The sequence below is a fragment of the Oncorhynchus keta genome, chromosome 35 (assembly GCF_023373465.1).
Source record: "Oncorhynchus keta strain PuntledgeMale-10-30-2019 chromosome 35, Oket_V2, whole genome shotgun sequence".
Lineage (NCBI taxonomy): Eukaryota > Metazoa > Chordata > Actinopteri > Salmoniformes > Salmonidae > Oncorhynchus > Oncorhynchus keta.
In genome coordinates this window covers 22,970,321-22,987,079 of record NC_068455.1, presented here as the reverse complement: position 1 = coordinate 22,987,079, position 16,759 = coordinate 22,970,321, and the positions used below count along the sequence as shown (strand labels likewise).

At 41.9% G+C, this 16,759-nt stretch overlaps 1 protein-coding gene and 1 long non-coding RNA gene across 2 annotated transcripts in view; one reads left to right on the top strand and one right to left on the bottom strand.

The window, feature by feature from the left end:
* Positions 1-11,140, bottom strand: part of LOC118368148 (cysteine-rich motor neuron 1 protein-like) — a 192,957-nt gene extending 181,817 nt beyond the window's left edge. The window contains exon 1 of the mRNA XM_035751968.2: positions 10,816-11,140. Within this exon, the coding sequence (XP_035607861.1) occupies positions 10,816-11,116 (301 nt within the window). The 5' untranslated portion in view covers positions 11,117-11,140. The remainder of the gene's footprint in view (positions 1-10,815) is intronic.
* LOC127915912 (uncharacterized) lies at positions 36-3,270 on the top strand. Its single transcript, XR_008092902.1, has 3 exons — positions 36-540; positions 1,134-1,916; positions 2,690-3,270. It is a non-coding gene; the product is annotated as an uncharacterized LOC127915912 (long non-coding RNA).
* Positions 11,141-16,759: the final 5,619 nt, after the last annotated feature.

Sequence of the window (16,759 nt, the reverse complement as noted above, 5' to 3'; positions counted from 1 at the left end):
CAATATGTTTCAATGTGCATTTACCATATGAAATTTGACCTTGCTCAAAAATGCAAAATTGACTGGTCTGATGAACACAGGATGGCCGAGCAGTGATAGTTGTACATTTCCATCACTCGTTGTGTTGATTTCATCATCTCCGTTAGGTGATGTTTTTACACTATAGAATCATATTGCAAATGCACGTGCATTGTTGTGCAACTGGTAACCCAAAAATAAAAATATGGTTGTAAATGCATTTACCGGTCATTCTGATATTAATGCTCGCTATGGGAACACAGGATGGCCGGGCAGTGATAGTTGTACATTTCCATCACTCGTTGTGTTGATTTCATCATGTCCATTAGGTGATGTTTTTACACTATAGAATCATATTGCAAGTGCGCGCGCATTTGCAATATGTTTCAATGTGCATTTACCATATGAAATTTGAAATGCTCAAAAATGCAAAATTGACTGGTCTGATGGACACAGGATGGCCGAGCAGTGATAGTTGTACATTTCCATCACTCGTTGTGTTGATTTCATCATGTCCATTAGGTGATGTTTTTACACTATAGAATCATATTGCAAGTGCGCGCGCATTTGCAATATGTTTCAATGTGCATTTACCATATGAAATTTGAAATGCTCAAAAATGCAAAATTGACTGGTCTGATGGACACAGGATGGCAATGGGCAGAGCAGTGATAGTTGTACATTTCCATCACTTGTTGTGTTGATTTCATCATGTCCATTAGGTGATGTTTTTCACTATAGAATCATATTGCAAATGCACGTGCATTGTTGTGCAACTGGTAACCCAAAAATTAAAATATGGTTGTAAATGCATTTACCGGTCATTCTGATATTAATGCTCGCTATGGGAACACAGGATGGCCGGGCAGTGATAGTTGTACATTTCCATCACTCGTTGTGTTGATTTCATCATGTCCATTAGGTGATGTTTTTACACTATAGAATCATATTGCAAGTGCGCGCGCATTTGCAATATGTTTCAATGTGCATTTACCATATGAAATTTGACATGCTCAAAAATGCAAAATTGACTGGTCTGATGGACACAGGATGGCCGAGCAGTGATAGTTGTACATTTCCATCACTCGTTGTGTTGATTTCATCATGTCCATTAGGTGATGTTTTTTCACTATAGAATCATATTGCAAGTGCGCGCGCATTTGCAATATGTTTCAATGTGCATTTACCATATGAAATTTGAAATGCTCAAAAATGCAAAATTGACTGGTCTGATGGACACAGGATGGCTGAGCAGTGATAGTTGTACATTTCCATCACCTGTTGTGTTGATTTCATCATGTCCATTTGTTTATGTTTTCTCACTTTTGCAAAGTCACTGTGCATTTGCAATATGGTTCAATGGGCAGGTACCATCACGAATTTGTCATGCTATAAAAATCCTGCAGGAATGTGAAATTGACTGGTCTGATGAACACAGGATGGCCGAGCAGTGATAGTTGTACATTTCCATCACTCGTTGTGTTGATTTCATCATCTCCGTTAGGTGATGTTTTTACACTATAGAATCATATTGCAAATGCACGTGCATTGTTGTGCAACTGGTAACCCAAAAATAAAAATATGGTTGTAAATGCATTTACCGGTCATTCTGATATTAATGCTCGCTATGGGAACACAGGATGGCCGGGCAGTGATAGTTGTACATTTCCATCACTCGTTGTGTTGATTTCATCATGTCCATTAGGTGATGTTTTTACACTATAGAATCATATTGCAAGTGCGCGCGCATTTGCAATATGTTTCAATGTGCATTTACCATATGAAATTTGACATGCTCAAAAATGCAAAATTGACTGGTCTGATGGACACAGGATGGCCGAGCAGTGATAGTTGTACATTTCCATCACTCGTTGTGTTGATTTCATCATGTCCATTATGTGATGTTTTTCACTATAGAATCATATTGCAAGTGCACGCGCATTTGCAATATGTTTCAATGTGCATTTACCATATGAAATTTGACATGCTCAAAAATGCAAAATTGACTGGTCTGATGAACACAGGATGGCTGAGCAGTGATAGTTGTACATTTCCATCACCTGTTGTGTTGATTTCATCATGTCCATTTGTTTATGTTTTCTCACTTTTGCAAAGTCACTGTGCATTTGCAATATGGTTCAATGGGCAGGTACCATCACGAATTTGTCATGCTATAAAAATCCTGCAGGAATGTGAAATTGACTGGTCTGATGAACACAGGATGGCCGAGCAGTGATAGTTGTACATTTCCATCACTTGTTGTGTTGATTTCATCATGTCCATTAGGTGATGTTTTTCACTATAGAATCATATTGCAAATGCACGTGCATTGTTGTGCAACTGGTAACCCAAAAATTAAAATATGGTTGTAAATGCATTTACCGGGACTCCTATTATCCATGCCCGCTATGGGAGTACCCTACTACGGCCCTCTATCTATGGGGGCAGTCCTGAGTGCTTTATGGACTGTTTAAAATATTCTGATGGATACGCATGTTGTGCAACTGGTGATTGAAAATAGGCACCTGGTAACCCAAAAATGAAAATATGGTTGTGAATGCATTTACCGGTCATTCTGATATTAATGCCCGCTATGGGAACACAGGATGGCCGAGCAGTGATAGTTGTACATTTCCATCACTCGTTGTGTTGATTTCATCATGTCCATTAGGTGATGTTTTTACACTATAGAATCATATTGCAAGTGCGCGCGCATTTGCAATATGTTTCAATGTGCATTTACCATATGAAATTTGACATGCTCAAAAATGCAAAATTGACTGGTCTGATGGACACAGGATGGCCGAGCAGTGATAGTTGTACATTTCCATCACTCGTTGTGTTGATTTCATCATGTCCATTAGGTGATGTTTTTACACTATAGAATCATATTGCAAGTGCGCGCGCATTTGCAATATGTTTCAATGTGCATTTACCATATGAAATTTGACATGCTCAAAAATGCAAAATTGACTGGTCTGATGAACACAGGATGGCTGAGCAGTGATAGTTGTACATTTCCATCACTTGTTGTGTTGATTTCATCATGTCCATTAGGTGATGTTTTTTCACTATAGAATCATATTGCAAATGCACGTGCATTGTTGTGCAACTGGTAACCCAAAAATTAAAATATGGTTGTAAATGCATTTACCGGTCATTCTGATATTAATGCTCGCTATGGGAACACAGGATGGCCGGGCAGTGATAGTTGTACATTTCCATCACTCGTTGTGTTGATTTCATCATGTCCATTAGGTGATGTTTTACACTATAGAATCATATTGCAAGTGCGCGCGCATTTGCAATATGTTTCAATGTGCATTTACCATATGAAATTTGACATGCTCAAAAATGCAAAATTGACTGGTATGATGGACACAGGATGGCCGAGCAGTGATAGTTGTACATTTCCATCACTCGTTGTGTTGATTTCATCATGTCCATTAGGTGATGTTTTTACACTATAGAATCATATTGCAAGTGCGCGCGCATTTGCAATATGTTTCAATGTGCATTTACCATATGAAATTTGACATGCTCAAAAATGCAAAATTGACTGGTCTGATGAACACAGGATGGCTGAGCAGTGATAGTTGTACATTTCCATCACTCGTTGTGTTGATTTCATCATGTCCATTTGTTTATGTTTTCTCACTTTTGCAAAGTCACTGTGCATTTGCAATATGGTTCAATGGGCAGGTACCATCACGAATTTGTCATGCTATAAAAATCCTGCAGGAATGTGAAATTGACTGGCCCGATGAACTCGGGATAGCTGGGCAGTGATTCTGGTTCATCTCCATGGCTCGTTAGGGTTGATTTCAGAATGTCACTTTTGGTGATGGTCCCTCTCCGTTTAAACATATTGCTAATGTACAAAAGTCAACTAGCAAGTCAGTGTCCATCAGTCAATTAGATGTCATTTTGACACCAAACTGATACCAATTGACACCAAACCCACTTTTTCCAACTCATTTAGAAGCCAACTATCATATATGTCAGAGCAGGCCCATAATTCACAGCGCCTTTAGTTTAAAACATAATAAAAACGTAAAACACATAGTTACGTTCTAGCTGCGGGTCCAGGTCAGACATTATGTGAAGGCCTATGTGAGGCGACCCTGAATCCCGAGTTTCGGCTCGATAGGTCCTTCGGTGCCCGAGTAAAACCCTAATTGGTGTTGAAAATCCACTTTTTTCCATGCCTTGCTATGGGGTCCTTGAATGAGCTATCGGACCGAAACGTTGGGGTCCGTCTCTATGGGCCGAGCCGGTTCCAATGCACCTAGTCTTGTGTCTCTGAGACTTTTCTAAATGTCGCCATTTTCGTAATGGTCAAAATGAATTGAAATCATTGCAAATGTACGAGGCTATTTCTCGGTCCGAGAACCTTCTAGAGCCACCTAACTCACCACGCACTATCGACCCGAGGTCTAGAACAGGTTTCTAAAGTTTCGGAACTCTAGGTCTGACGGTTCTTTTAGCTCGAACAAAGCTAACTATTGGAGGCACTGTCTGTCTCTACAACCCCCAATACGTCCCTCCTTCCAAGTTGTGTGTCTGTGTGATTTAGTTTTCCTTTGAAATTTTATGGGAAAAATGACTGATTTACAGTTCATGGGGTTGCCTAATCACACATATGAAGTTTTGGACAGATCTGACTTTTTTAACCCCTCGAAACAGCCCCTGAGACACCAATTAAGGCACTTCCGGTTGGCACAGGAAGCTATAAGTCAACACATATCCTCACTGGGCTATGCTTTTACAGAATCCTGTGTTTTAAGTCCTTACGTTAAGAATTGACTGATTTACACAGGGTTGAATGCACTATGTCTATCAAACTGCAGGCAGGTAATGGAAAAACACTTTTAGGGTGATTTTAACCACTTCCGGTTGGTCCAGGAAGCCTAGAATCAACACAGGTAGACCTCATACTGGCCTGATGGACTGTTATCAAAGACAGGTTCATACGGCATTCATAACCCATATAGACTTCAGGTTGAATTTAGGGGTGCAGGCAATGTATTCCTATGGGGAGAGAAGTCAATGCAAACTATTTGAAGTAAACACCTTCTTTTAACTATTAAGGGTTAATGCCACACGGTCAAGGTTAGGCTTGCACGGATCGGAAGGACCTTAGGAACGTACCTGAGGTCGAATTGTGCTTCTCACCCTAACGGTTCTCTCACTGTCACCCAAAAGCAAATGACGTTGTGGGGCAGGCTTCATTTTGGGCCTACTTTTCTAATGGTCGCTGCGCTCAGACCGAGCGAGCTACGGTCAAGCGGGATATCTCGTTGAACTCGGCACGGCCTAGAGATTATGTTTATGCCATTGCCTGCTCTCTGTGTCTTTGAGAACCGCACTTTTTCACTCCATCCTTGCTGTGTGTGCGTGTGAGAGCTTTTCTTTGACATCTGTTGGGAGAAATGACTGATTTACAGTTCATGAGGGTTACCTAGTCACACATATGAAGTTTTGAAAAGATCTGACCTTTTTAACCCTTGGAAACTGCCACTGTGACAACATTAAAGGCACTTCCGGTTGGCACAGGAAGCTATAAGTAAACCCATGTCTTGATTGACATAGAAACTTACAGAATCCTGAGTTTTAAGTCCTTACGTTAAGAATTGACTGATTTACACAGGGTTGAATGCACTATGTCTATCAAACTGCAGGCAGGTAATGGAAAAACACTTTTAGGGTGATTTTAACCACTTCCGGTTGGTCCAGGAAGCCTAGAATCAACACAGGTAGACCTCATACTGGCCTGATGGACTGTTACCAAAGACAGGTTCATACGGCATTCATAACCCATATAGACTTCAGGTTGAATTTAGGGGTGCAGGCAATGTATTCCTATGGGGAGAGAAATCAATGCAAACTATTTGAAGTAAACACCATCTTTTAACTATTAAGGGTTAATGCCACACGGTCAAGGTTAGGCTTGCACGGATCGGAAGGACCTTAGGAACGTACCTGAGGTCGAATTGTGCTTCTCACCCTAACGGTTCTCTCACTGTCACCCAAAAGCAAATGACGTTGTGGGGCAGGCTTCATTTTGGGCCTACTTTTCTAATGGTCGCTGCGCTCAGACCGAGCGAGCTACGGTCAAGCGGGATATCTCGTTGAACTCGGCACGGCCTAGACATTATGTTTATGCCATTGCCTGCTCTCTGTGTCTTTGAGAACCACACTTTTTCACTCCATCCTTGCTGTGTGTGCGTGTGAGAGCTTTTCTTTGACATCTGTTGGGAGAGATGACTGATTTACAGTTCATGAGGGTTACCTAGTCACACATATGAAGTTTTGAAAAGATCTGACTTTTTTAACCCCTCGAAACAGCCCCTGAGACACCAATTAAGGCACTTCCGGTTGTCACAGGAAGCTATAAGTCAACATATATCCTCACTGGGCTATGCTTTTACAGAATCCTGAGTTTTAAGTCCTTACGTTAAGAATTGACTGATTTACACAGGGTTGAATGCACTATGTCTATCAAACTGCAGGCAGGTAATGGAAAAACACTTTTAGGGTGATTTTAACCACTTCCGGTTGGTCCAGGAAGCTTAGAATCAACACAGGTAGACCTCATACTGGCCTGATGGACTGTTACCAAAGACAGGTTCATACGGCATTCATAACCCATATAGACTTCAGGTTGAATTTAGGGGTAAAGGCAATGTATTCCTATGGGGAGAGAAGTCAATGCAAACTCTTTGAAGTAAACACCTTCTTTTAACTATTAAGGGTTAATGCCACACGGTCAACGTTAGGCTTGCACGGATCGGAAGGACCTTAGGAACGTACCTGAGGTCGAATTGTGCTTCTCACCCTAACGGTTCTCTCACTGTCACCCAAAAGCAAATGACATTGAGGGCCAGGCTTCCTTTTGCGCCTTCTTTTTTTCAAGGTCGCTGCACTCAGAGCGAGCTACGGTCAAGCGGGGCGTCTCGTTGAACTCTGCACAGCCTGGAGACTATGGTGATGCCATTTTTTGTGTTGATTTCAGAATGCCATTTTGGTGATGGTCCCTCTCCGTTTAAACATATTGCTAATGTACAAAAGTCAACTAGCAAGTCAGTGTCCACCAGTCAATTAGATGTCATTCTGACACCAAACTGATACCAATTGACACCAAACCCACTTTTTCCAACTAATTTAGAAGCCAACTATCACATATGTCAGAGCAGGCCCATAATTCACAGCGCCATTAGTTTAAAACATAATAAAAACGTAAAACACATAGTTACGTTCTAGCTGCGGGTCCAGGTCAGACATTATGTGAAGGCCTATGTGAGGCGACCCCGAATCCCGAGTTTCGGCTCGATAGGTCCTTCGGTGCCCGAGTAAAACCCTAATTGGTGCTGAAAATCCACTTTTTTCCATGCCTTGCTATGGGGTCCTTGAATGAGCTATCGGACCGAAACGTTGGGGTCCGTCTCTATGGGCCGAGCCGGTTCCAATGCACCTAGTCTTGTGTCTCTGAGACTTTTCTAAATGTCGCCATTTTCGTAATGGTCAAAATGAATTGAAATCATTGCAAATGTACGAGGCTATTTCTCGGTCCGAGAACCTTCTAGAGCCACCTAACTCACCACGCACTATCGACCCGAGGTCTAGAACAGGTTTCTAAAGTTTCGGAACTCTAGGTCTGACGGTTCTTTTTTAGCTCGAACAAAGCTAACTATTGGAGGCACTGTCTGTCTCTACAACCCCCAATACGTCCCTCCTTCCAAGTTGTGTGTCTGTGTGATTTAGTTTTCCTTTGAAATTTTATGGGAAAAATGACTGATTTACAGTTCATGGGGGTTGCCTAATCACACATATGAAGTTTTGGACAGATCTGACTTTTTAACCCCTCGAAACAGCCCCTGAGACACCAATTAAGGCACTTCCGGTTGTCACAGGAAGCTATAAGTCAACACATATCCTCACTGGGCTATGCTTTTACAGAATCCTGAGTTTTAAGTCCTTACGTTAAGAATTGACTGATTTACACAGGGTTGAATGCACTATGTCTATCAAACTGCAGGCAGGTAATGGAAAAACACTTTTAGGGTGATTTTAACCACTTCCGGTTGGTCCAGGAAGCTTAGAATCAACACAGGTAGACCTCATACTGGCCTGATGGACTGTTACCAAAGACAGGTTCATACGGCATTCATAACCCATATAGACTTCAGGTTGAATTTAGGGGTAAAGGCAATGTATTCCTATGGGGAGAGAAATCAATGCAAACTTTTTGAAGTAAACACCATCTTTTAACTATTAAGGGTTAATGCCACACTGTCAACGTTAGGCTTGCACGGATCGGAAGGACCTTAGGAACATACCTGAGGTCGAATTGTGCTTCTCACCCTAACGGTTCTCTCACTGTCACCCAAAAGCAAATGACGTTGTGGGGCAGGCTTCATTTTGGGCCTACTTTTCTAATGGTCGCTGCGCTCAGACCGAGCGAGCTACGGTCAAGCGGGATATCTCGTTGAACTCGGCACGGCCTAGACATTATGTTTATGCCATTGCCTGCTCTCTGTGTCTTTAAGAACCACACTTTTTCACTCCATCCTTGCTGTGTGTGCGTGTGAGAGCTTTTCTTTGACATCTGCTGGGAGAAATGACTGATTTACAGTTCACGAGGGTTACCTAGTCACACATATGAAGTTTTGAAAAGATCTGACCTTTTTAACCCATGGAAACTGCCACTGTGACACCATTAAAGGCACTTCCGGTTGGCACAGGAAGCTATAAATAAACTCATATCATGATTGGGGTATGCCTTTACAGAATCCCGAGTTTTAAGTCTTTACGTTAAGAACTGAGTTATTTACGGAGGGTTTAGTGAGTGTGTGTTATTTCAGAAAATCATAGAAAATCACAGAAATCTCGCAGAGCTCCGCAGCACACTTTACAAAGATTCGTAAGAACAACCTGCAACTGGATCTGTAACCGTTGAAAAAAAAAAAACACCTATCCGTGAACATCACCAAGGTGTCGTTGTACGATTTCTCTTAAATGACGATAGATAAATGGCTGGTTCTTTTTTATTGACACCGGAGGCTCCTTGACTTTGACGTGAAGTGGAAAAAGAATTTCTCTATTTTCATTTTGGACCTTTAATCCCAGATAAATGGCCATAACTCAAAAACCGTTGAGGCCTAGACGCCATCTTGTTCAGGGCCAACTGCCCATTATGCCGCCCCTACGCTCACCGAGTTTCGGCTTCTAAATATTTTCAGTTTTCGAGATAAGGCCCCGTCGTGAATCGTGATGTTTTGTAGCAATAGCCATATGATTGCTTATGCCCTCTTGTGGGAATTTCCGGGACATGGGAAAAATGACATAAATCTTATTATTTTTGTAAAACGGAAACCGAATGTCCGACAACGTTCATTTGATGACTTCCTGGTAGGTCCGGCCCTGCCGCTCGGCCCGACGCCGTCCGCGAATTTTACAAACGATTTCGGACGTCTAGTAAGGGACCGTACATTTGCAATATGGACTTTCTCACTAACCATACAGGTACTGCCGAATTCTTCCCTTAATGTATGAAAGGGAGTGCTGCATTTGGTTGAGTTGTGAACTAACGTGAATTCAACGTGAAATCCCCACGAAAATGTCACCCTGACATTGGATTTGGGTTAAGAGCTGGATGAAAAAAATACATTTCCTTATGTTGATGACTTTTTGCAAATCCAATCAGTTTTCCACGTTGTTTCAACGAAATCACATGAAATTTTGTCGGTTGTATTGAAAACATTGATTATGCCATGTATAAGGAATGAAATATAGAATAAAAATCTCTCAGATGTGATTCATATTTATTTTTCTTCAATGTTCAAGGAATCGAGCACCTTCACCAACATTCCACAAGTGCAATTTGGCAATATAAACTTGCGCAAAACTACAGCATTCTAGAGAGCCGAGACAGCCGCGTAACTAATTGAGTCACCGCGAATTGCGAACACTACATAGCCACAAAATATAATAGGCTACACCTGTGATTCCAGGTAGCCCACCCTATTTGATGGGCACGTCCTATTCGTTTGTGGCAATGTAAAACATACCGGTCTGAAGCGTATGTTGAGTTGCATAGCAGATATTCCTTTGAAAAACATACAAGCCTCGGCGGAAAGAGAGGAGCTGGCACCGCGTCCAACAACAGCAATGAATCCGTTAGCGATACCCTAAATAATTGGAAAACTGACATGCTGCAAACACATTAACCATCTCGCTTGCTCAATATCTCTCTTATTCCAGACCCCCACCATACCGCCAAACAAGCAGCATGGAGAGACACGTTTATGCAACTGCAAGTTATAGCTCTACCTTGACTATATAAATAAACAGCATGGAAAGCAACAGCATTCACTTTTGAAAATAGTAAAATAGTAACAACTTCCTAGTAGCCACAAAATAATAAACGAATGTTCAGCATTATTATTAACACAACATTATTAGGCCTATTACTGTGTACTAACTTTTAGTAGCCTACTAGAGCAATATGACTAAGAATGTATTATATATCATGACATAAATGCCAGGTGCACATTCTGTAGAACTCAAACATTGCTCATTGCTATTCGTTTCAAGTCATTTGAATGCATTCTATATGATATAGCCTATTATGCATTGTGTTCCGCTATCTGATTTTGAGACAATAGCTTATAATAGACTGCCATGCGTCGCCGAAGTGGAACCATACATTTGTACAATGGACATGTTTTCTGTTAACTTTTAAACAGAGCATAGGCTCTGTTCATAATGATGAAACAGTGTAAATAGAATACAAACCTTCACAGACTCCGACCTCATACTGCGTGATGGATCCACCGTTTAGCGGCGATCTGATCACGCACCGCAGCCCGCGGTCGCAAGTCCCATACAGACCGTAGACACCACCGCAGCTTTCGTTTTTCTGCTTGGCGCAGACCGAGCAGCAGCCGCAGATACCGAGCACAACCGCGCCAGAGCAATGCTTTGGCTCCTCGCATTTAGACTCATCACACGGCAGACATAAAAGTGCCAGGCTGCTCTTACAAATCAGGGAGATCAGAATTAATCTCGTTATAAGGTACATCCTGGCAGAGGCCATGTAGAATTTGATGTATATATATCCACAACGCCCCCCCCCCCCAGACCCCCAATCACCAGTCCAGCGAGGTAAAAAAAAAAAAAAAACAGATAAACTATGCAACGCGAAAAGCACCACGCAGTTCTTCTAAAGAGGCTCAAAGTTCCGGTAAACCGTCTAGATTTGTGCTGTAGGTTGTAATACTTTCAGTTAGAGAAACTTTTGCCCCGTTGCTTGTAAACCAGGAAAGAAAACGATCCGTCAAAATGCTCATGAAACTGCAACTATCCCATACATGGTTTCTTCGTTACGCACTGTAAATCGTGAGTTTCAGTTTGTTTTAAGAACTGGAAACTTTCTTCACTGTACTCATCCGTCTCCTCTCCTTCCCCTCCGAGTCACTCCGTCTCGCTCTCAGAAAGCAAGGGAATTCTTCTTATTCAGTTCGTCCATAACTGCAACAGAAATGCTCTATAATCTATCCGTTCCCTCTCGTGGAAGCCCAATAGGTTACTCTATTCGTTTTGTTACGCGAGATTCGCTTTGCCTAATTGAAACAAAATGTTTTCCTGATACCGCAGATTCAGTGTGTCTCCCTCATGTTATCGTCCTCCAGTGTAGCTCTCTACGTCTGCTGCTGCGCCCACTTGGTAGTTCAGCCCCCCACCGTGACCTCATAACGGAACCACTCCCATCTTGCATTTCTTTGCTCCATTGGATAGTTCATTCCAGATATGGAACACAGGAAGCCGCAGAGTCAGTGCAACCTGGTCTCAGAGCACTTCGTATTATTTTCAGTGATACGCGGGTTGTGAATGCAGTTTAGGAACAGGGCAGGTGTAGTTTGTTCCAAGCATGGTCTCAAGAAAACAGCCATTTACACTGTTAATCAGTCCTGCTTTGCATGGGAGGATAATACTTAGACCAGAAGAGACGACACAGCGAATATCTGCATATTAGGACACTGTAATTACACAACAAGTTGGCACTGACCTATGCGATATGCAAATGACCACCCAGATCATTTACATTGACCCCACCCTCTTTGTTTTTACAATGCTGCTACTCGCTGTTTATTATCTGTGCATACTTCACAAATTACCTGGACTAACCTGTACCCCCGCACATTGACTCGGTACCGGTACCCCTGTATATAGCCTCGTTATTGTTATTGTCATGTAATTTTGATTTGAATTTTTTACTTAGTTTATTTGGTAAATATTTTCTTAACTATATTTCATGAACTACATTGTTGGTTAAGGGCTTGTAAGTAAGCATTTCACGGTAAAGCTTACCAGATGAGTTAAACTACTTCTATGCTCGCTTCGAGGCAAATAGCACTGAAACATGCATGAGAGCAGAAGCTGTTCCGGAAGACTGTGTGATCACGCTCTGCGCAGCAGATGTGAGTAAGACTTTTAAATAGGTCAACATTCACAAGGTCGCAGGACCAGACGGATTACCAGGACGTATACTGCGAGCATGCTCTGACCAACTGGCAAGTGTCTTCACTGATATTTTCAACCTCTCCCTGTCCGAGTCTGTAATACCAGCATGTTTTAAACAGAACACCATAGTCCCTGTGCCCAATAACACTAAGGTAATCTGCCTCAATGACTGCCGACTGCAGCACTCACGTCTGTAGCCATGAAGTACTTTGAAAGGCTGGTCATGGCTCACATCAACACCATTATCCCAGAAACCCTAGAGCCTTTCCAATTTGCATACTGCCCTAACAGATCCAAAGATGATGCACTCCCTATTGCACTCCACACTGCCCTTTCCCACCTGGACATAAAGAACACCTACATGAGAATGCTATTCATTGACTACAGCTCAGCGTTCAACACCGTAGTGCCCTCAAAGCTCATCAATAAGCTAAGGACCCTGAGACTAAACACCTCCCTTTGCAACTGGATCTTGGACTTCCTGACGGGCCGCCCCCAGGTGGTAAGGGTAGGTAACAACACATCCGCCATGCTGCTACTCAACACAGGGGCCCCTCAGGTGCATGCTCAGTCCCCTCCTGTATTCCCTGTTCACTCGTGACTGCACGGCATGGCACGACTCCAACAACATCATTAAGTTGGCCGATGACACAACAGTGGTAGTAGGCCTGATCACCGACAACGACGAGACAGCTTATAGGGAGGAGGTCAGAGACCTGGCCTTGTGGTGCCAGGACAACATCCTCTCCCTCAATGTGATCAAGTCATAGGAGATGATTGTGGACTCCAGGAAAAAGAGGACTGAGCAAGCCTCCATTCTCATCAATGGGGCTGTAGTGGAGCTTCAAGTTCCTTGGTGTCCACATCACCAACAAACTAACATGGTCCAAACACACCAAGACAGTCATGAAGAGGGCACGACAAAACCTATTCCCCCTCAGGAGACTGAAAAGATTTGGCATGGGCCCTCAGATCTTCAAAAGGTTCAACACCTGCACCATCAAGAGCATCCTGACTAGTTGCATCACTGCCTGGTATGGCAACTGCTTGGCCTCCGACCACAAGGCACTACAGAGGGTAGTGCGAACGGCCCCGTACATCACTGGGGCCAAGCTTCCTGCCATCCAGGACCTCTACACCAGGCGGTGTCAGAGGAAGGCCCTAAAAATTGTCAAAGACTCCAGCCACCCTAGTCATAGATTGTTCTCTATGTTACCACATGGAAAGCAGTACCGGAGCACCAAGTCTATGTCCAACAGGCTTCTTAACAGCTTCTACCCCCAAGACATAAGACTCCTGAGCATCTAATCAAATGGCCTCCCAGACTATTTGCATTGCCCCCCCACCTACATGTACATATTACCTCACTAACCGGTGCCCCTGCACATTGACTCTGTACCGGTACCCCCCTGTGTATAGTCTCACTTTTGTTATTTTACTGCTGCTCTTTAATTAATAGTTACTTTTATTTCTTATTCTTACTCAGATTTTTTTTTTGAACTGCATTGTTGATTAGGGGCTCGTAAGTAAGCATTTTACCGTAAAGTCTACACCTGTTGTATTCTGCGCATGTGACTAATAAAATTGGATTTTATTTGATTCGGAGCATGTGACAAATACATTTGATTTGATTTGATTTGAAGTGTAAATAGTGGAGTAGACTATCAACTAGTCGTTTTGGAAAGGCTTATTACATACTTGTTACAAAAACAACAGATTAGTCAAATGTTTATAACACATTATTAACAATAACTGATATGACCAAACCCAAATATTAATCTTGGAGCCAAGAACCAAATTATTTTGTTCACTAGACAAATGATCCAAATATAGTCTACAATAGTTTTTCATTCTCAACATCAATCAGGTAAAAGGCAAATGTGTGTTTCATTCTTTGATGAATGCCTTTTGAGATAAATTAATGGGGTAATTGTAATATACTTTAGGGGACGTGGAAAATGAATAAGTACAGACACATTTTGCTATGGAGCCAGATCGGTGTGAAGCAAAGCAATTTTCATTAATAACATGGTTGATAACCACAATTCACATTATAATGGCTCAACGTGATTATTGATCCAAGTGTTATTGTCTAGGGATGGGTTTGGTTGATTCCCCTACACTTTAAGTTGACATGGCAAAGGTCACGTGCATGTGGTCTTTTAAACATTAGGCATTGGATACTCAAGAAGTCAAATGATGGATTCCTTCCCTTGTGATAACGATGGAATAATGGACTCTCTAATTCATTCAACAAGTCACTAAACCATTATGCCATTATATAAAAACATTATTTATAAGTAATTAAAACAATACTTGTTAGAAGACAAAATCATCAGAGATTCACCATGGTCATTGACTGTGTGGTAGAGAAGAAAGCATTTTGTGTTAGTCTACCACTGCATCGTCAGTACCGCTGAAATCTATCTGCAATGTAGTATAGGATCCTAATTACCTTAATTGTGTTGTGCATGGAGTCAATACTAGGTCCCCACATCTCTTTTGTCAGCATTATTGTCCTTTAGTTGCTTTGTCTAACACTGTGATTTAGTGTGGAGACACGCTTAGGTGTTTTTAGCAGCATCTATTGCTTTGTGTAAAAAAAAAAGCATCTTTGAAAGCCTGAAGAACACAACTTTTACAGCCTGTACCACCAAGGTTTTCAGTTTAAAAACATCTACAGTAGCCGAGACCCAAGAGCTTTTGCGGTCATATATTCCCAGACTACTTAGCCACTGATCTTGTCATTTCTTCTGGATGTGCTCATCTTATTCAGGGCACTCTTCTATCTTTTATCTGTGACAGTCGGGCAAGCGGTGGTAAAATGGAGCCGGCTACCACCTTTTCCCTTGATTCCATTGTATTTGACCATGTATGAGCTGGACATCTATATCCCTGGAGGCAGGTCAGAGGGGACCTCAGCGTTGATGGGGTGAAAGGCCTTTTTTTATGGATCAATAAACCACTATCTTTTTTGCTCTTTTTTGCTCCTCTTTTTTATTCCCCCTTCCAAGAACTGTCAGGTTTCCATGGTTCTGTGGCTGGTTGGGCTTTAAAACAAACCACGGAATGACAGGCTTTCATTCCAGGAGGCAGTTCTGAGGGATCTCCCCTAAGTACAATGTCCTCTAGCTTTATTTATACCCTATCCTTCCGCTTACTGATCTACGTATCGCTCTCAGAGATTTGGATGTGTCATTTGTTATGTATGCGAATGGTGCTGATCAGGAGGACTGTATGTGTATGATTCTCTTACTATAGTTTGATGAAATGTGGTATGTCATCCCTAGCTAGGTGCTACTTGCTCTTAACCGGTCGGCAGCGGAGATGCATTTTTAGAAGGCCAGATGACACCTGGCATTTAATTCTGGCAGCGACAATCAGTCTACCCTGCTTTCGCGCCGCACAGAATCCTGTTCTGTAGAAAAGAGACAAAATAACTGTTGACCCGGGCTGCGAGCAGAGCTGACCAATGATAGTCTAGCAATTAATGTAGACCAATTATAACAGGGTAATCAATCGCCACTCAGCTGAGAGAAAGGTATTTGGGGTTATTCGTTAAATATAAAAACATTTTTTAGTATTGGTTAGAATAATGGAACAAAAAACAAAAACTTAACACATTCAACAGTCTGCTCATCTTTAATATAGTGACAATGTGCACTTTACTAAGCCCTACTGTTGAAGGTATTGTGTATAATTGGGAGAAGAGGTGTACAAAAGGATGTGGTGAAAGCAAATTTATATTTAGTTAATTTGGTGCCGAAACCTGGGAGCGAACCCAATTTTTACTTATGAAATTACAGTCCACCCATCTCTCCCCAACAAGAGGGATTTTGTGTAATCAGGTTATGTATTGTTATCTAGGACTTGTTTTTGGAACAGATTGATAAATAAGACAGAATCACTAAAAAAGTGTTTGACTGGGATCTTACTCATAACTATCCATGGGCTACATAATTGTTGCCTACAGTGCAATCAAAGTATTCAGTCCCCTTCTCTTTTTCCATATTTTGTTAGGTTACAGCCTTATTCTGTATTAAAATATTAAAAACAGAAATACCTTATTTAAATAAGTACTCCCTTTGCTATGAGACTAGAAATTGCTCTCAGGTGCATCATGTTTCCATTGATCATCCTTGAGACGTTTCTTAACTTGATTTGAGTCCACCTGTTGTAAATAAAATTGATTGGACATGATTTGGAAAGGCACACA